This window comes from Meriones unguiculatus, chromosome 1 (genome assembly GCF_030254825.1).
Source record: "Meriones unguiculatus strain TT.TT164.6M chromosome 1, Bangor_MerUng_6.1, whole genome shotgun sequence".
NCBI classification, from domain to species: Eukaryota; Metazoa; Chordata; class Mammalia; order Rodentia; family Muridae; genus Meriones; species Meriones unguiculatus.
In genome coordinates, this window is record NC_083349.1 from 93,147,877 (window position 1) to 93,168,013 (window position 20,137).

Here is a 20,137-nt window from a genome sequence, read left to right on the forward strand (position 1 = left end):
TGGATGGGTAGTAGATACAGTCGATTACAACACTACAATCACCATGGAAATCAGGAAACCTCTTCTTCCATATCTTCTATGTCTACTGGATATTCTTTTTACTTGATCAAATAACTTACCTTCTGAGCTATTTATTTCATTCATGAAGGATTAAATAATGATATCTGATACTAGTCAGTGGTTGTTTTTTTTTTTTTCATTCTTTCAGTTGGAAGGAAAATATGCATTTCCCATACCTGATTGTCCATAAGAGAAAGAAAAGGAAAAGAAAGAAAGAAAGGAGACAGCAAGGAAAAAAGACAGCATTCTGCCTTTTGAATAGAGCATCAATGTGTTCATGAATGATGATAATCCACACACAACAGTTCTGACATCAATAGCTTTGGATATCAGTATCCTAAAAACCCAAAAGATCTGGGTGCTGGTCATCTGCCTCAGCCAGCAAGTCATCACATAATTTCCCTGGGCTTGCTCTCAAATGTCAAACTAAGACAGCATATTTACTGCTGTGGTGGTTTGAATAAGAACGGCCTATATGTTTGAATGTTTAGTGACCAGGGAGTGAACTCTTTGACAAGATTAGAAGGACTGGGAGGTGTGGCCTTGTTGTAGGAAGTGTGTCACTGGGAGTGGGCTTTGAGGTTTTCAAAAGCCCACACCCAGCCCGATGTTTCTCTCTTCCTCTCTCTCAGCCTACAGATAAGGATGTAGCTCTCAGCTACTCCTCCAGTACTATGCCTGCCTGGCTGCTGCCGTGTTCCCTACCATGATGACAATGGACTAAGTCCCTGAAGCTGTGCACAAGGCCCCAATTAAATGCTTTCCTTCATAAGAGGTGCTGTGGTCATGCTGTCTCTTCACAGCAAGAGAACAGTGACTGAGACAACCACCATACTAGCTTGAAGAGAGAAAATGCATATTATTATGCAAATGTATGAACACTGTATAGTCTCATGATGGATGAAGACAAAACACCACATCCTCCTAAGTCTCTGCATGGTAATCAGAAGAGGCAAAGCTGTGCTAGGCTGGCTGGGATGCAGCCAACACTAGGGAAACCCATATACTACAGGCTGTGAATTCTAACCCTGAATGCCAATGGCTCCACCAGAAATGCAGAGGCATCACTCTCTGATGTTGAATGCCACTTGCAAGGACTGTAAGAGATGGGGGCTCTTGGAAAACAGAAGGTTTCAGCTCATGGGGGTACATCTGCATCCTTAGCTGTTACAGGGTTAGTTCTGGAGAGCAGGCAGGCAAAGAAGCACGCTACATGCGTGTAAATCTGATCCATTCTACTTGATCACTTTCTTTGTCTCTCCCTGGATAGTCCTAATATGTCAGACTTTACGGAACTGTTTGATACAGAATGTGAGGTACTAAGTTCAGAGCACCCTTCTTTATTTTCTTACCTCCACCTGGGTGAAAACTGAAGCTGAGGAGATGCCTTGCTGGATACTTTTGCAACTGTGAGGACCAGAGTTTGGGCCCCAGAGTCCATGAGAATGTCAGGCAGATATGGTGGCCGCCTATAATCCCAGCATCTAGGAGGCATAAACAAAGGATCCCCAGAACAAAGTGGCTAGCAAGACTAGCAGAGCAGATGAGTGCTTAACTCTAGGGAGAGACTCTTCTCCAACACAGACGGTAGAGAAAGAGCCGCTCTTCCAACACCCGAGAAGGCAGAGGCAAGCAGATCTCTGTGAGTTCAAGGCCAGCCTAATCTACAAAGCAAGTCCAGGACAGCCAAGGCTACACAGAGTAACTGTGTCCTGAAAAACCAAAAAAGCAGGGAAAAAGTTGGCATTGACCTCTGGTCTCCACATGCATTTGCACACACATATACATTAACCCCTCATACACATATACACCCCACACGTGTGAATACATACACACAAACACATTCAGAAAAATGCCACAAGTTTTAGAAACCAGGACTTACCTGCATACGTGATACTGTCAGTATCACAATGCCTTGTATGCAGGTAAGTGTCCTAGAAGCATTCCGGTTTCAAATTTAAACCTGTCATTTCAGATTTATTTTAATTAGAGCGGGAGTCTCACTAAGCGACAGAGTTCGATCCCCAGGAGAGAGGGGTAGCAAAAGAATAAGGAGATTCTTTTGCTTTTGAATAAAGAAAGATTAAATTTGGAAAGGAACAAATAAATTCTGCTGAGTTCCCTAAAACCCAGATCCCGCTAAAGAGGAACGCGTCAAGCTCACTGTGAAGAAGGCTACGCCTCTGGCCAGCAAATACACACGGCATCTGGACATGTTACCTACTATTTATAACACACACACATGAACACACGAACACGTACCCAGAGTCCCTGATACTAAAAACAGAATGTGTAGTCTCCGTTACAAGCATCTTAACCTTTGAAGCCACTGATTGCCATGGTCCTTGCCAAGAGGTACTTGTATTCATATCTTGCCCTCCTTGTGACTGATGATGTACCCGTCTTTTCAAATGTGGGCGCAACAACCCCTCATTGTGCCAGCCCTGTGGCAGAACAGAGCAGGACCCAGCCCCCTGCACAACAGAAAATACAACACAAAAATAAGGCTGGCACACGCCTAGCAGGGCCAAGGACACCCATCTGAGCTGTAAATCCCCTTCACGGGGGCCTAACTTGGCCTCTAGGCACTAGAGGCTTCCTTAGCCAAAGCCTTGTGACTCCATCCACCCCACCCCCCCACACCTCTGCTTGTTTCAGAACCTGGTCTTATCTGTCTTCCTCCCCTTTTCCCCTGAAATAGTCGGCTGTACGGGCGCCTGCACACAGTCATGATAAGCAGTGATAAGAAAACCTCTTAAAGAGCCCTGTAGGGATAAGGAAGCCGAAACCCACGGTCCCCTGCGGGGGAGGGGAGGGCGCCTTCTGCAGCATCCTAGAAGCAAATTTAAAACCTTCACCCCTAGCAATGTTCCAAGTGAGGCAGACAGTTTGGCTAAGACACCTAAATGTTGATGAACCTTGGGGGTGAGTCTGAATCTGGTCCCTACCAAGGAGACATTCTCTCACCTCCAAACCTTCACTTAACACACTTCAGATGAAGATATCATCCCTTTCCCCCAAATCCCTGAGTGCTCCTCACTAGAGTTTAGATGTGTGTGACACATTTTCTTCTTTAAGGGTCTACAACCCAGTGAGGTGACTAGAGCCAATGTGACTGTCCCATTTCACATTGAAAGACCCCTAAGCTCAGAGAAGTTAAGCTTCCTCGATAAGGTCACAGAGCTCATTAGCAGCAGCATTGGGCTGGTGAAAAATAAACAAGCTAGCTGTGAACGGAGCACTTTGTGAATATATACTGGCCTATAAATGCTTGAAAGCGGGCAGCAAATACAAACTTGGCAAACCACAGCCATTTCCTATGCAACTCATTATAATGAGAACTAGCATCTGTCTAAGAAGTAGCCCTTAGATGAAAGGCAACCCCTAAACCCACGCGATAGTCAGACCCACAGAATTCAGTCAGACAGCCTCCTTAACAACACAGTCTCAAACCACAGAAGTCACTATTTACATTTCACAATAGAGTCCTAATAACTAACATTTTTGTGTGCTTATCATGCGACAAGCATTTTCTAAGCACTGTGTATACGCTATGCTATTTATTCCAAACAACGCACTTAGCTAGAGATTGCAGGCTTTGTGCTACCGATGAAGAAATAAAAGAGGTTATGCAACTGGTCCGTAGGTCATGTCGCTGGGTCAGTGGCAAGGGAGTGGGGCAGAGATTCGAGCCCACATCCTTTTAACGTGAACCCTGGCGCTATGGCAACCACAGCGTTACCTGCTTCAACATCTGGCACTCTGCCGCATCCTTCTCAACTTTTAAGTTTTAAAATACATGCCCATTGATAATCACAACAGAGGAAACTATGGGGATTGGAGGAGTACGCTGTGCTCTCTGCTTCACGGATATATATATATATATGGCTTTAATTGGGGCTGGAATGTAGCTCGGTGATGATAAAGCACTTGCCCGGCAGAAATAAGGCCTTGGGTTCTACCCTCAGCATTATAAAACAGTAATGTTATTATTATAGTTATAACTTTAAAGGTGATACAAGACTATGAATAAATGATTGAAAGTCACGCCAAAGTATCGATACTTTCCCATGCCTTTTCAAATGTTAAAGTGTCTGTATGCACACAAGCATGCAAACGTAGTTTTAACACCACATTCTAATTGCTTATGGGAGGAAGCAAGGAAACCACTTCAGCAGAAGTAACTAAAGTTCATATATTGCTCAAGTGGCCATGTTAAATTTGTATCTAACCAACCCAATGTCCGTGCACAAGGCAATACGTCAAGTGATGGCACCAAAAGCAAGACTCTTCCTGTCAGCAATCTTTCTTTCCTGCTGGAGAACAGGCAGGAAGCTCCCACACCATAAACTGCCAGACGAGAAGGCTTCCAAACAGAGACACAGACAGAAGATAGACACCACCATGACTCCAAAGAGCTGGAGCCAGGAGCTGCCCAGAAAGAGGGTGGTTGGGATGGGTGTTCTAGGAATTGGGGTAGAGAGAGGAGGGCAAAGGGAGGACACAATAGGCCAGGCTTCATCAGGGAGGTTCTTGCCGGGAAAGTCAAGGGAACCACTTTGAAGAGAAAGAAAAGAAAGTGGGTGTATCCCCCACAGGCCCTGGGGGGGCAATGGGCCAGGTGAAGAGAATGGCTGGGCTAGGACAACCCCTTGGCCTGAGTGGGAAGGTCCATGCTACAGCAATAATACACAAATCTCACACAAATTCCTTAGACATACACTAACAAATATACAATAACTAACTCCAGAGCTTCTCCATGACTTAGTTCTCAGTCACCTGTGCTCAAATAAGATATTCTTTCTAAACAACCAGTAGAGTCACCTTGATCAGGCACTGTGCGTCTTTGGGGAATAGAACCCTGACAGTCACCCATGGGAGGAAGAGAGGTTCAGGGTCCCATGGCAAAGGACAGGGCAATGCATAAACTGAACCTCTCACCTTGGGATGGTTGATACCTGCTGTCAACTTGACAGGATGTAGAATCACCCAGGACATCTGGGCATGACTCCTAGGGAGTTTCCGAAGACACCCTGATTCTGGAGGAACCATCCTACAGGATGGGGTCCCAGACAAAATAAAAAGAGAAGGTGAGCTGGGCACCAAGACATTCATCTCTCCTCCTCCTCCTGACTTCAGGCACACTGTCACCAGCCGCCTCACACTCTGGCCACCGTGCTCTCCACACCGTGGCGGATTATATCCTCAAACCATGAGCCCCATGAAGCTTTTCTCCTAAAGTCACTGAGATGGTTAAGTTTTCATGACCACCTGACAGAGTTGAGAATGACCTGGGAGGAGGGTCTCAAGATAGGCTTGTCTAGATCAGGCTGGCCTGCCAGCATACCTATGGTGACTGTCTTGATTACGTCCCTCGAGGTGGGAAGACTGAATGTGGGCTGCTCGGTTTCGCCGGTGGGGCCTGGACTTGAAGACAAGCAGAGAGAACTGAAGGCAAGCACCAGAGCCTTAATTCATAGCTCTCTGCTCTTGATGCAATGTAACTAGCTACTGCAAATTCCTGCCATCTTGACACCCTGCCCCCTTGACCCTTGCAAGGATAGACTGTAACCTGAAACTGTGAGCCAAATAAACTCTCCTTTAAGTTACTTTTGTCAGGGCATCTTCACATAGCAACAGGAAATGAAACCAAGTCAGTCGCTTTTGTCAGCTATTTTGTCGCAACCACTAGGAAAGTAACCACGATACATCCGAGAGCAGTGGTGACCACTGTGATTTCATGGGCAATGGAAGGGAGTTGTTAATCAAAAATGTCTCTTAACTTTGATTACTGATACAATTATTTCAGCAAAAGGCTAAATGTCCCTCCTTTGTCTTTCAAGAGAGACAAGATGACAAGCATGACAATCCATTCCTGCTCATGGCCATGGTTAATTACCAGGGTTATGGGGAACATACATGGACCCAGAACACCACTGTAAAAGAAGAAGGCCCCCACTTACATTTTATGTCCAGGTAAACAACAGCTTTTTTTTTTTTGGTATAAGTATGTCATGTGTAATATTTAGGACACATCTTTGGTTTAAAAACAAAAACAAAAACAAAAACAAAACAAAACAAAACAAAAAACCAAGTCTTCACTGTTTATCTAAAATTCAAATTAACCGGGCATCTGGAATCTTGTTTCTGGGTAGCTGCAAGAAAAACAATAGATATTCAGGGCAGCAAAGGAGAAAAGGGAAGGCTCTTATGGCTGCCAGAAAATACCTGTCAAAGACAGCAAAAGGAAGGGATAGTTCATTTTGCTCAATAGTTTGAAAAAACAGTCATCATGGCTGAGAAGCCATGATGGCTGGAAGCTGAGGCAGCTGGCCATGTTGCTGCATTCATAATGAGGAAGCTCAGAGAAGGTATACTAGTGCTCAGCTCATCTCCTTTTCAGTCTCTCCGGGACCCCAGCTCCTGGGACAATGCATGTAAGGTGGAGCTTCCCCCCTCAATTAGCCTCACAGGAATGCCCAGAAATGTTTTTAGGGGTAAGAGTTTGAATCAAGTCACTCACTATACATCAAACTCTTAGTTGTTAAGAAATCAAGTATGAGGGCTGCCCTCAATCCCCCATATAGTATCCTCAACTAAACCTATTTATTTATTTATTTAATACTTCTTGACAACCTGACTGGGATAGAAAATGGTTTTCTATCAGTAGCACATTCTTAATGAAACTAAGGTTGGCTGGTTCAAGTTCATGAAGCTAAAGGGTGGAATGTGGGCTGTGGAGTCAGCTAGTCCCAGCTTTGCAGTGAGCCTCCTGAATCCTAGGCAAACACTCTACCACTGAGCTACATCCCCAACCCTGGTCCTGGGTTTGAATTCTAGCATAAATTTTGACTGCATGATATTAAGCAAAGCATATGAGCTAGTGATGCCAAACTCTGCATCTGTGGCCTCGGAGCTGCAGCTGCCTTAGACAGCTACTGTGAGACCTACTTGTCCTATAGCCCCATTTCCCTATTTGTCTAGGTCCCTTAGGCTCTTCCCATAGCCTCTGCAAATATTTCCCTATTTGTCTAGGTCCCTTAGGCTCTCCCCATCGCCTCTACCAGAACCCAAATCGTCTCCTGTCCCTTGAATTCCCACAGTTGTTCAAACCCACTATTTCACAGGATGTTAATGCTGATTTTCCAAGAGGTCCACTTGAGGAAGGCTCATTTTTTATCTAATTATGATATATACATATAGATTATATCTGCAAAGTACTAGTTCTTGACGTTTCACAAATACTAGTATTTATAAGAAAATACACCTGGGAAATGTCTGGCTACGCAGAGGTGAACAACTCCCTTTGCTTGGGGGTCATCATCTATGTGAATGTGTGTATGAGTATGTGTGTGTCCATGCACGTATTCACAGGGACACACACATACATGTCGTGTGTGTGTGTGTGTGTGTGTGTGTGTGTGTAGGCCATATGTTGATGCTGTGTCTACCTCAGGTGCTTTCCACTGTCTTTTTCGAGCAGGGTCTTTCACTGAACCCGGAACTCACCCTGCAGGCCCAACTGGCTGCCCATCAAGTCCTAGGGACTCCCTGTCTCTACCTCCTCAACTCTGGGACTACAGGCATGCACTGCCAAGCCCAGCGATTTACACTGGTCCTCCCGGAGCAAATGGATTCTAACGCTTTCACAGCAAGCACTGTGCCGACTGAGCTATCTCATCTCTCCAGCCCTGCTATGGTTCTTCTGTCTCGGGAAGGTGCATCTGACTTTGTTACACTTCTCAGACTCCATGATCACCGAGACCTGAAACCATCACAGGGCTCCTCCCCCTTATGAGACAGTTGACAAAGACAGGTTGATGGCATGTTTCCTCTCCAGTGGCTGACAGATGAGTCTCTCAGCCGCCTAAAATGGCTGAAATAACCGTCAGTGCAAACGGTAAAAAAACAAGCTATGGAAAACAACTTTGTGGTCTTACAACATGGTGAAAAATAGAAGGAGAAAATAAAAACTGGACAATTGTCTATCGTAAACAAGACAATTTGGGGGGGAGACAAAATATAATGGGGAGGTAGACTGCTGAGCATAGTCTAAGCCCAAAATGTGGGGTTCGAGGGCCCAGTCAATACCATCGTCAGCAGGACCCCAAAAAGTGCTGGCCTTGCTAACACCTGAATTATACGTGTGGAATATAAGCGCAGTGCCACTAACTGATAGGCGACACCTGACTCTCCAGTCAGTGAGTTCCCCAGGCAGAAAAAATACCAGCCTCCCCATCTCTGCAGAGGTAGGCTGAGGTGTTGGCACACTCTGAAAGATCATGCCGGGCTTGTCCTCTCAGTTGGTAGTTTACACTAATGTATTTCTGATACTCCATGATAAATGCCATGTCTCCTAGTAGGCTATTTGCTTACGTGACATGGTGCCCAGCACAGAAGGCATCCAGTTCACGGAGAGGATGAAAGGAAGGCCAGAATGAAAACATGAACACTCCACTCTGGCCACTGCTTGGCATATTCTGTGCAGCCCACCACCTTCCTTTTCTGCTGAGAGGGCGTGTTGCTAAGAGCACACCCAGAATCCACTGGGGAGCTCCGACAAGACAGGCCTGGAAGAGGGAGCCTCTCAGTCCATCAACTAACTGGTGAGTGGGCTTCCCAGACTTCCTGAACAGTTCACATTCTGGAGAGCCTTCAGATGAGCGAGAAGAGACACTTCTCATTCACAGATGCTTCCATCTGCCTGGCAAGAAGACTGGCATTAAAGGATGCTACTGTCTGAAAAACAAACCAACAGCTCTATTCAAGATGCATGTAGCCAAAACGAAAGCACACTTTTCCCCCTAAATGATAAACTAGAGTCACCCACCATGATGTTTTCCAACTGCTTTGTGAAATGGTTATGTTTTTGGCCTTAAATGCTTCCTAGGTGATGAGCTCAGTGCCACATCTGGCTTAAAGGTGACCTCCATAACCCTTCAAGGTGAGGGAGATAGGATGGGAAGACAGGGGAAGCAGGAGGTCATTGCAGCTCTGAGGTTTGTTGGCAGGCTTGAATTTCTCTTCTGGGCAGGATGTTATAGAGTCCAAACCTGTTCCCCCTGGAGTTTCTATTTTGTTTGGATATGGGTGAGTTACAATGACACGGTATGTTCCTGTCCTCTTGGTTCTCTCAGCCCAGCGTAGGCTTTTGGCCACTTCATATGGTTGCTGTCAAAAAACTAAATTTCAACCAGGTGCAGCCCTGCTGATTAACATTATAATAGATTGTAATTACTTAACAAGCCCATCTATACCCAGAGGGACCTGAAGAGAAATGTGTTTTGCCAAGTGAGGCTTTTATTTATGTAAAACAGTGCAGCGCTGCTCTGGAGTTCTCTTAGCCTCTGGAAGCTATGCAGGTACATATGCTTTAGTGAGCTCCACGAGCTCAGGGGTTGACGTCTTGCATTTCACGTCCTGTCACTGCCAACGGTAAGAGGCATTTTTATAGCTAACACCCCAGTAAGACTTTACACTTGATTTAAACTCTACAAACAAGGACAAGTGGGCTCTCTGTGCTTCCTCTTACCACAGCACCTTGTGTGGACCCTGGGTGCCCACAGGGTACACAGCTCCCACTTTTAGAAACTTCAGACCTCATAAGAAGTCTTTGGTACAGTGCAAATTGACCTGTGGAGACAACAGAGCATTCTCCGGCCAGTCTTCAAAGACTTCTGCAGAATAGTCTTCCCTTCTTCCTCCTCACTGTCAACTGCACAAAGGGATTGTTTGTGCAAACCCATAACTTAGTGAATCTCTCAACCCTCATTGGAGAACCTTCCTTTTGCAGTATGTAGAGATGAATTCAGAGATCCACAACAGGTCTATGTGCAAATGACACCAGACTGTGCAGTTCTCAGCTCTAAGTGGGCCATCTACGTCAGCCTCTCCCTGAAAGGCTTGAGAATCCCTAGGAAAAAGAGCAAGGGACGATGGTAAGGACCAAAGGGACTAGATGCCTACAGCAAAACAGTATTTTCCAGACATGGCAGGGTTGTAGCATACATGAACTCATGGTGGCTATGACTATATGTATAGGACTCATACATGATCAAGCCAGACAAAAGCCTAGCATGTGCGGAAAAGGGTCCATGATGCCCAACCCTGGCTGAGGTAACTGATGGCTGCTGGAGAGGGAAAGTCAGTTTTCCTCAGGGATGCAGCCACTAGGTAGTCAAAGGCTACCTAGACTCTGTGTGGTTCCATATCCATGAACACATAATATAAAATAGAAAGTGTAGGAGACAAAGATAAGCGTTCAGGAAAAGGAGGCCACCTAAAGGAGTGTACAAAATGGAGATGGGGAGGAAAATACAAGCAAAACGCAATGAAATATACATATAAAAATGCCACGATAAACCCTTGAACTTGTATGCTCCTTTAAAAATTAATAAGCCTTTAAAACTATAGAAAGAAAACGATCTGGAAAGCCAGTCATGGTGGCTGTAATCCCAGCACTTGGAAGGTTGAAGCTGGAGGACTGAGGGCTTGTCACCAGCCCAAGCTACATCGTAAAGCCAGGTCTCAAAACAATAATTAAATAATAAAACGAAGTCATAAATCCTGAAAGAGAGCGACATTTTGGACAAGACCACCAGAAAAGGCTTTACTGGGAATGTAACATTTGAATTAATGCTTGAGAGAGGAATGAAAACTGAGGAGAGTATGTGATGAGTATGTCTAAGGTGGCCTATGGGCCTTATGACTAGAGACTCATAAACAAGGTGAAGAGCAGTAGGCAACAGGGCCAGGAAGGTCCAGAAGGCCTGGCTGGGTTGTCTTACAGGAAGGAATTGGTTCCCCCCCCCTCCCTGAGAGATTCTTTTGACAAAGTTCAGGCAAGGAGGGAACCAATTAAGGCACTGATGAGAAAATCCAGACACTGCATAAGTGACTTGGGCCCAGGAGAGGCATGGAAAATGGTAACGCTTGGGCTATATTGCAGAATACAGCAGATGCTGCCATGGACTGGATACCGGGTAGAGGGGAAAATGAGAGGCGTGAGGAACGGCTCCTCCTGGCTGCTGGCCTCCATCTAGAAAGGCAGAGTTGCTGTCACTTGAGCTGAGGAAAAGTAGCTTAGATTGAGAGGAAGAAACAATACCACATGTATTGATTTTGATATGTTCACAATCAAGTATCACTGAGGATAAGAAAGGCCTACATATAAATTCTGGAGTTTCAAGTTTGGTATGGCCTGGAGTCAGGAATTTAAGGTAACAGCACTGAAACTGTATTTAAATCCACCAAGATAAATCAAGCTGATACAATCAAACCAAACACCCTCTCCTAAATACTCCTATTTCTAATCACTAATCGGCTTCCATATTAACGAAACTGTGTCTACAACAGCCACAATTCTTAGGTCTTCCAAAGCAATCTAATGACAAGTGATTAAGTTGCTTTCAAAAGCTGAGGAGCTATAAGCGATTGGTAATAGCAAGGGGAAGGAAAATAGGATTGTTGTTGTTGTTGTTGTTGTTGTTAAGGGTAGGGCCACTGGCTTGTCCACCAAGCTCCAATGGATGTTTACACACCTAAGAGTATAAGGACAGCACAGACTGTAGTTGATGAGTTTTGAAAAATAAGGACACAAAATTTAGTGGATAAAGAAGGTAGATCTGGAAGAAGTTGTGAAGATGACTATAATCAAAATATATTTCATATGCAATTCTCAAAGAATTAATAAAAGAAAAAAAATTGTTAAGTATAAGTAAGTTAAATTTACTTTTAGACTATCTGAGACTTTTCATAAAAAATATATTCACAAAGCAAGGAAAAAATATCTTTCACTGGGCCATCTGTTCATCTTAAGATGCTAAATCTATGAACAGCTACACATATAATATCTTCAGATATTAACAGAATTGCTAAAATGCAATGTGGCCAAATCTTCTGCTGAGAGCTTCATATGGCTTCCTTACTTTACTCACACACCAGTCCTAAGAGGTAGGAATTATCATTTCCCCATTTTACAAACCAAGAAACAGGTATCTGGGGTTTAAGTCACATGTCCAAAGTCATAACCAGTGAGTGTCTGGGACTTACAGTGAGAACTCAATAATTCCGAAGACAGGTCAACGGCAGGGAGCAAGAGCCCAGACTCTTAAATATTCTTAAATATTAACATGTAGCCCAGACTGGCTACATGGTAGAGGTGTGTATGTGTGTGTGTGTGAGAGAGAGAGAGAGAGAGAGAGAGAAAGAGAGAGACAGACAGACAGACAGACAGAGAGACAAACAGACAGGGACAGACAGACAGACAGACAGACCACGGATAATGCTTGACCAGCCATGAAGCAGGAATCTGGATGTGCTAGCCCTAGCCCAAGCAGGAATCAATAAGACAGCTAGACAACACCCTATATGCCAAGGGGAGCAATACTGAATTAGATGCTAAAAATTGTTGGAATAGGGAAGGCCTCTAGGATGGAAAATTTCCAGCCTAGCCATATCTGCTTTATAGATCTTTTCTACTTCATTCTGTCTTTAAAAAACAAATGATGCTAAAACTTTACAGAAATGCCCTAAGGAGACAAAGATGCACAAAGACACCATCAGGAGGAGGCCTGCTTTACAGGGCTGTGTCCCCAGGATCCACCCAGAATGTCATGCTAGGGGCTGGACTCTGGTACTGGTGCTGTAAGATCCTCCCCAAGTGATTTTTATTGACCCGGGCAGAGCTGGTCTGCTGGGCTACCCTTTCCAGTGCTGGGGTATACAACAGGGCAACTATTAAACAACCTTGGAGCAGAAACTAAGGGCCAGGCACTGGTCCAAGCACAGTGTGTGTATAAACTCGGTTTCCCTGCAACATCTATTTCAGGCAGATGATTTTACCATCGTCCTTCTACAGAGAAAGAAATGAAATTTCAGAAAGGTTAAATAGCTCAATAAAGGTCACAGGAGAATTAAGTAGGGTATGGTGGCTTTCAAACCCAGGCAGAATAGCCCCAGCATGTACTTTCAGCAGCTGTCACAGTGAGCTTCAGTTGTCAGTTTGACATACCTGGGAGGAAGGAACCTCTTCTCCATCAGATTGGCCTGTGGCAAATCTGTGGTGTATTTTCATGACTGCTAACTGACAAGAGGTCCTAGCTCACTCTGAGTGATGCCGCCTCAAGACATTTGGTCCTGAATTATATAAGAAAGTTGAGCTGGATGTCGCAAGCCAGCAACCAGCCTTCTTCCATGGTCTCTGTTTCAGTTCCTACCTGGCTTCCCTCACGGATGGACTTCAAAATGAAATAAACCCTTTCCTCTCCATGTTGGTTTTGGTCTCAGCAACAGAAAGCAAACTAGGACAGAAGCTCTGGGGAACGGCCTCTCAAGGGATGATGAGTTTCAGACATAGCCACTACATTATTAATGCATCTATGCCAGGTGTATTGGCAAGCGCCTTTAATCTTACTTTGTAGCTCTGCCTCTGAGGCAGAGGCAGGCAGATCTCTGCGTTCACAGCCATCCAGAGCTACAAAGTAAGATCCAGGACAGCCACAGCTACATAAAGAAACCCTGTCATAGGGAACCAAAATAAACAAATTTAATACACACATACATACATGTGTGACAAGAAAAATCAAGGGAGTGGCACAAACCAAAGATGTCTTCCAACATAGTTTGGCTGGCTAGCCAAATCAATGGAAACAAGCTTCAGTGAGGAGACTGTCTCAAAAAATAAAGTGAAAGGCCAAGAAGATGGCTGGTGCCTGCTGGTCAAGGTGCCTGCTGCTAAACTGACTATAAGTTTGATCCCGGAACATACAGAGTGACAGGTGAAAAACAACTCCTCCAAGTTATCCTCTGACCTCCATACATACATCCATAATACACACACATGCACACACACAAGAGTGCATGCTATGTAAACAAAAATAAGTAAGGAAAGAAAAAGCCAGGTGGACATCAAAAAAGAAAGCCACTGCATCAAGCTCTGGCCCGCACAGAATGAGGAGTCCTTTTGTTCACAGTTCCTCCTCTAGATCTGTTTCTCAAAGTAAGGATAACGGGGTCTGAATCTCAGAAACACACCACTAAACATTCACATTCCTCCCGATTATCCCAAACCACAAAATCAACATCTCTGAGCAGACAAGGCAGAGCCTCTACCATCCCAGAACCTTCCCCTAATGACTCCTGTGCACAACCAGGCCAGCAGCGTTTCATCTGGCTCGTCAAAGGCTCGCTCAAGCCCTTCCTTCTCTTTGCCTGCAGCAGCTTTGCCTGCAGCAGCCCCTGCTGTCGTCACAACCTGCAGAGTCTCTCGTCTCACTGTCAGGACGACAGTTTCTACCTCAGTCTTCTAAATGTTCTTCTGCTCTGGAGTTCCAACGTTCAGCCCCCCATCCCTCGGGATGTTAAAAGGCATCGGGATGAGCTTCCTTTCTTTATATTTTACATCCACATGTATTTGAATGTGAACAAACAAACAAAACAGAAACCACCAAATCTATGAAAAGTAGGGCCTGAGGAAAGAACGGTACAAAGGAAAAAAATCGTTTGTTTGTTATTGTTGTTGTTTTCAATATTAAATTCTGGTTCCAGTCGTACTCAAATGGAAAGTCTTAAATTGGGGAAACTTTGTTCTGCCTTGCCCTCAGCTCAGCCATGCTTAGCCATTCCGCAGCACTGAAAACAAGCGCTCTCCGTACCTTTCTTGCCTCGGTGTCCAAGCCTGGCACAGCGTGTCCTCTCTGAACGTTACCCACACCTTTACCCTCAATGCGCGTGTCTCCTCCCAGGAGCCTTACTGGATTCTCCCAGCCCTCCGAGCACACCCTGGCTTTGCACTTCCAACCTACTTACAGTACCGCTCATTTGGAACTGAATTAGCACTTACTAAGTGGGGTGTGTGTGTGTGTGTGTGTGTGTGTGTGTGTGCGTTACTGTCCTTTCCCTACAGAAATGTAAGCCCCTTGAAAGTAACCTGTGGCCTCTTTTTTAATCCCTGGGTTAGTTAAAATGGGGAACTCAGTGGCTAGATGAGTTCAGAGCCTGCTGAGGTATTCCACAGTAAGGATAGAAGTGGCTGCTTTCCACTCTCCTTCACGCTCTCCACACCCCCTAACTTCAGGCCGGGCGTCAGAGCCATGTCTACCAAAGGGTACGTCTCTTCATTTCTTCCAAGAAGGTAGCACAAGAGTTTGAGCCAAGAAAATTCCACCTTCAGCTGTGATGCTGCAGGAATACCTGGGTGACAAACATGGGGAAGGTGGCCCCTTTCCTGGTCCCCATTTCCAGGCTGGGCAGCTTAGTTGCTGTGGTCCCCATATTCATTTGAGAGAGCAGCCACAGTATGCCTCCGTCAGAAGCAGCTCCGCCACTTGATTCATTCTTTGGGCTTCTCTCAGTCTTGTTTTTAATCTGTCCAATGCCTGTCATATCCAATTCACACTTGCTATAAGGCAGAAGAGATAATGATTTTGAAAGCACTTTATGTTATCGCACACAATAAAAATGTCAGGGCCACAGCATATGAATCTGCAGGGCTAATAAATAGCCTGGGAGCCCAGACAGGCTGTTCCCCACTGTGCAAACAGTGAGCAATAGAAGGTGAGGGTTCAGCCTCCAACCCACCTGTGCTTGCCATGCAACCTTGGGGATCCACTTAGCTTCTCTGGAACTCAATGTCCTTGTCTGGAAATGTTGCCTGTGCACTAGAAGATCTGGTCTAGAGCCAAATCCAGCACAAATGTAAGAACCTTGGACTGCCTGGGCTGCCACTTCCCTAGAAAAGCTGAGGAGAGACAGCAGCATCCCGTCCTGCTCTGTGTTTGGAGTAGACCCCAGTACAGTGTTACCAGAAAAACTCAGGTACTTCCTTCCAACTAGCGGGTGTATGTGGAAAAGCCAGACCTGCTGCTCATCTTCCCTGCTCTCTGGCCACCATTTATCCCCTCCTAGCACCTCCTGCAACAGGCCCCACCTTCCTGATGCTCTAGTCAAAGTTTGCTTCCCCTTTTTATACAAAACCACAGATGTTCAGCATTGAAGACTCCTTCTGAAGTTAGCTATCCCTCCATGCCCCTCTGGACATCACCGTGGACAGCTGTAACGTGACAGCGGGACGGAGGGCCGTTAAGTTCTGGATCCTAAGGCTTGCCTGCTTGTCTAAAGTGGGAGCCACAGAGCTCCTCGCACTGAGCCGGGGCTTACCTGGGTTGCGCTAAAAGCCCCTTTAGTAACCATGGTTTCCAGAAGGCTCTATCACAGCCAGGAACGTAAAAAGAACAAGGCTCCCCCCTCCCTAAAAAACTCCATGTCCTTGAGGACATATGTTTAAAACCATGATGTGAAGTGATACACCAACGGCATGAGCACCCTCTGACCCCTAACATAGTCATGAAGTTCTCTGTGCTTTCCGCACAAAGTGACTGTTCTACAACTCCTCAGGAAGCAGCAGACAGCTCCCTGTGCAGACCAAAGAATCCTGAAAATATATTCATCCATAGCAACACTCGCTCCAGATAGAAACATGTAACAAACCTGAAGGTAGAGACATTCATTTCTTAATATAACACTGTTTCTGCAAGAAGAGAGAGGATGGAGGAGGACTGGCTTCTCTGACTGTCCAAGTGCCAAGGTTGAATGTGTTTGGCTTAAGGTGTATGGCAAGGCCTATTTCCAAATCCCTAGCATTTGACAGTGTGATCCGTTAACAGCTAACTCAATTTCAGAAATAGTGTTTGATCCTACTGTATCTTGGCAATCTGAGCATGGAAGATTCAGAGTCCCGACTTCCTACCACCTCAAACAGAGCCCTTTTTAAAATGCAGCATTCTCAATAGATGGGCAAAACAAGCTGGCCTGATGTTCCGGGCTCTAGAGGGGATATGGGGGGGGGGGGGGGGTGAACACCTCTTCTTGTATGTCAGCTGATGAGCTAAACAGTGATTTAGGAAGGAGGAAGCGTCCCACCACAGGGATGTATAAAACCACTCACTGGGCTACCCAGGCTAAAGCAGCAAGCACAAGAAACCTCCAGTCCGAGCTCCACGTGTCTCTCCAAGGACAGACACCCACACACACACAGCGCTCCGCCAGCCCACCAGGCACTTGTGGAAGGCAGCAGATCCCCTCCCCGCCAACCTATGCACCTGCATTCTGGGGCTCTCCCAGTATGCAAGCCCCCCTGTCGGGAGGGAACAGGGGTGACAGGGGACAGGGCTTATCTGCCATATCTCATCTACCTAATGTGTATGTCTCTCCAGCTATGAAATAAATCGTAATAATCCCTCCCCAAGGGAATAGAGACTATATGTATACAGAAACACACAGCCTTGAACCCCAGGACCAACGCTGAGGCAGCAAGTCTTTTCCTGGGACCCCGGACTCCTGGACGTGGCGGGGCTGGACTCACCCAATCCTCGAAGTGACGGCTCCCATTCTGCAGCAGCTCCTCGAACTGGATGGTGCAGTTGGCCACGAAGTCGTCGTAGCCGATAGGAGCATCGTGAAAGACGGCCAGCTCGATCTTGCGCCCATTGCACACATCAGTGACGAACTCATCGTGCCAGGCCGGACTGTTGGTCTTCTGCTTGGTGGCTGTCTGGCCGATGCGCGAGTCGTCCACGTTAAGGGCAATGTAGGGGTCCAGAAGAAATGTCTGCGGCCGGGGTCCCACCGCATGGCGCAGCGACCAGGCTGTGGGCTTCAAGCTCACGGCCTCGCAGATTTTGATCTTAAGAAGGCCATTGAACACTACCATGGTCGGGGCGGGGAGCTAGGGCCGGGGTCACTCCGTCCGCCCCGAGGGCAGAATGAAGAGCAGACAGCAGGCGCTGGGGGACTCCTGGGTCCCCTCTCGCCCCACCCCGCTCACTCGCTACACCTTGTGGCGCTGCGCCCTGGCGCCGGCGATTCTCAGAGAGTGCATGTATTTCCTCGCCGGATTCCTAACGGAAAACAGGGAGGGGGGAGAGCCGGAGACGTCCGTTTTGGGAGCAAGTCTCTCCCCCCTCACCACGACCGGCGACACCTCCACGGGAGGAGACGAGCTGTCGCCTCCACCGCAAGCTGCGGGGGCTGCCTCGCCGCCTCGCCGGTTCTTCGGGTCCGCGTACGGAAAAACAGGCGCCGCGCCCGGCGCTCACCTACCTTTCGGAAACATAATCCCCGGGCAATTTCGACTCCCGGAGGGGGAGGGGGCAGCGGGACGGGGCGGAGACGAGAACCGGGGGCGCAGATTTCAACCCGGATCCTCTTCGCCCACCCAGCGCCTGCCTCGGACGGCGCGGGGCGGAGGGCGGACTGAGGGATGTGCAGTCTATCCGGAGGGATGCATATCGAGAGGAAATGGTCCTCCTCGGAGCCAAATTTTTGAAAAATCCACAAGCCGCACAGCCAGCCCGGCCGTCGCCTCCCTGGCCAGGCAGTGCCGCGCCGCAGCCGGCGCCCGGGATCTCACATCCGCGCGGGCTGGGGAGGTGGAGGTGGCCGCCACTCGGGGCTCGGGGCGCAGGCCGGCACCCGGCGGTGCGCAGCGCGGCGGCGGGGCAGGGACTGCGACTCGGCGCGGCCCCTCCTCCCGGCCGCCGGCGCCCGCCCGCCCGCCCGCCCGCCCGCCCGCCGCGCTCCCCGCGTCTGCGCTCTCGGCTCCCGCCGGCTCGCCGCCCGCCGGAGCGCCCAGCCTGCGAACTCCTTCCCTCGATCGCCGTGGAGCGATTCTCCCTCCCTCTAATGCAGGAAATGCGCAAAAGACGTCAGTGTGTGTGTGTATGTGTGTGTGTGCGCGCGAGTGTGTGTGTGTGTGTGTGTGTGTGTGTGTGTGTGCACGCGCGCGCGCGCGCGCCACTGTTTGGGGAAATAGAAAGTTTTGCCGGTTGGGGGAGCAATACGGGAAAAGTGAACCCAGCAGAAGGCGGCGGAGAGCGGGCCGGCCCTGTCCAGTGGCGGCGGCGCGCGGGGGAGCTGGGGGAGGACTCCTCCCGGGACCCCGGGGGTGGCGGCGCGGGGGGGCGGGGGCGACCGTCACAGGCCGAGCTTGTGCGCCTCGGATCTGCGCCCGGAGAACGGCGGGCGGCGCGCCTCTCGCACACTCCGCGGCCAACGCTAGCGTTTAGAGCCGGAGCTGGAAGGAGGGACGGGGTCGCAGGGTCCCAGAGGACTCGGCACCTTCCCCTCCCGCCCCGCCTGGTCCGCGGCAGTGCTCAGGCGCCCACAGCGAGCTCGCCTGTCTGTCACTCTGCCCGGGGATTCTCTGTTGTGTCGCGATGGGGGAGGGGGCGCCCGGACTGCCGAGCTCTTTAGCTGGGTGTGAGTTCTGAAACCTAATTTTCCTCTTCCTTTTCCTTGGGGAGACTCTCCCCCCTCCAGGGAATCTGTCCCCGGACTTGCTCGTTCTGCGAGAACTTGTTGACAAGTGGAATCCGGGCCCGGTTCGAGTGTCTGTTTATTTCTCAAAGTGACTCCTCCTACATATGCGGGACCTCGTGTGTGCCCCTTAAGGGGACGCGGCTCGCGTCTCCACGCTGACAGCGGGCGTCTGGGCTGCGGGAAAGCCGGGTGCGCCCTCCTGGGGGCCAGTGGCTGTATCCATGCTAATTTCCTCCGTAACCTTTAAACTCTCCCTGGAAGCGGCGGCGGCGGCTGGTCACGTGAGGCGAGCCCTAGGCTGCTAGGGAAGAATTTCCTCCTCCGGGGACCGGGATGGGGAAGGCGGCCGGCGTGGGATGGCCCTACGCGGAGGGAACCGGGAACCTAGTAGGGCCGTGGGGAGCGCGCCAGGCCCGGGGCGCCGCACAGCGGGAACTTCCAGGCTGCACCCGGGAAGGGGCTGGTCCCGCAGCTCCGGGCTCTGTGAGTGGAAAAAGAAAACCTCCGCCCTCATCCGTGTGCCAAGGCAAGCCCTGCTGTTTCAGGGATCGTGCAAAGCAGAGTGTTTATCTGGCGACTCTGATAAATCAAATGACCGAAATGTACAAACCGCATCCAGTTCACTTTTCCCTCTGTGGAAAAGGGTTATCATTCCCTGGGGTTTAAAGATGAGGAAAGAGTCAGCGTCCAAGAACTACGTATCAAGTGCAGGGCATCCACGACCACAAAAAAAAATAAATAAATAAAGCTCAGGAGTCTC

General features: G+C 48.2%; 1 protein-coding gene across 2 annotated transcripts in view; it reads right to left on the reverse strand.

The window, feature by feature from the left end:
- Prkce (protein kinase C epsilon) overlaps positions 1-18,600 on the reverse strand; it is a 482,657-nt gene extending 464,057 nt beyond the window's left edge. For both annotated transcript variants that reach the window (XM_060363396.1, XM_060363401.1), the window contains exon 1: positions 17,423-18,600. In XM_060363396.1, coding sequence (XP_060219379.1) covers positions 17,423-17,770 — 348 coding nt within the window. In that variant the 5' untranslated portion in view covers positions 17,771-18,600. The remainder of the gene's footprint in view (positions 1-17,422) is intronic.
- Positions 18,601-20,137: the final 1,537 nt, after the last annotated feature.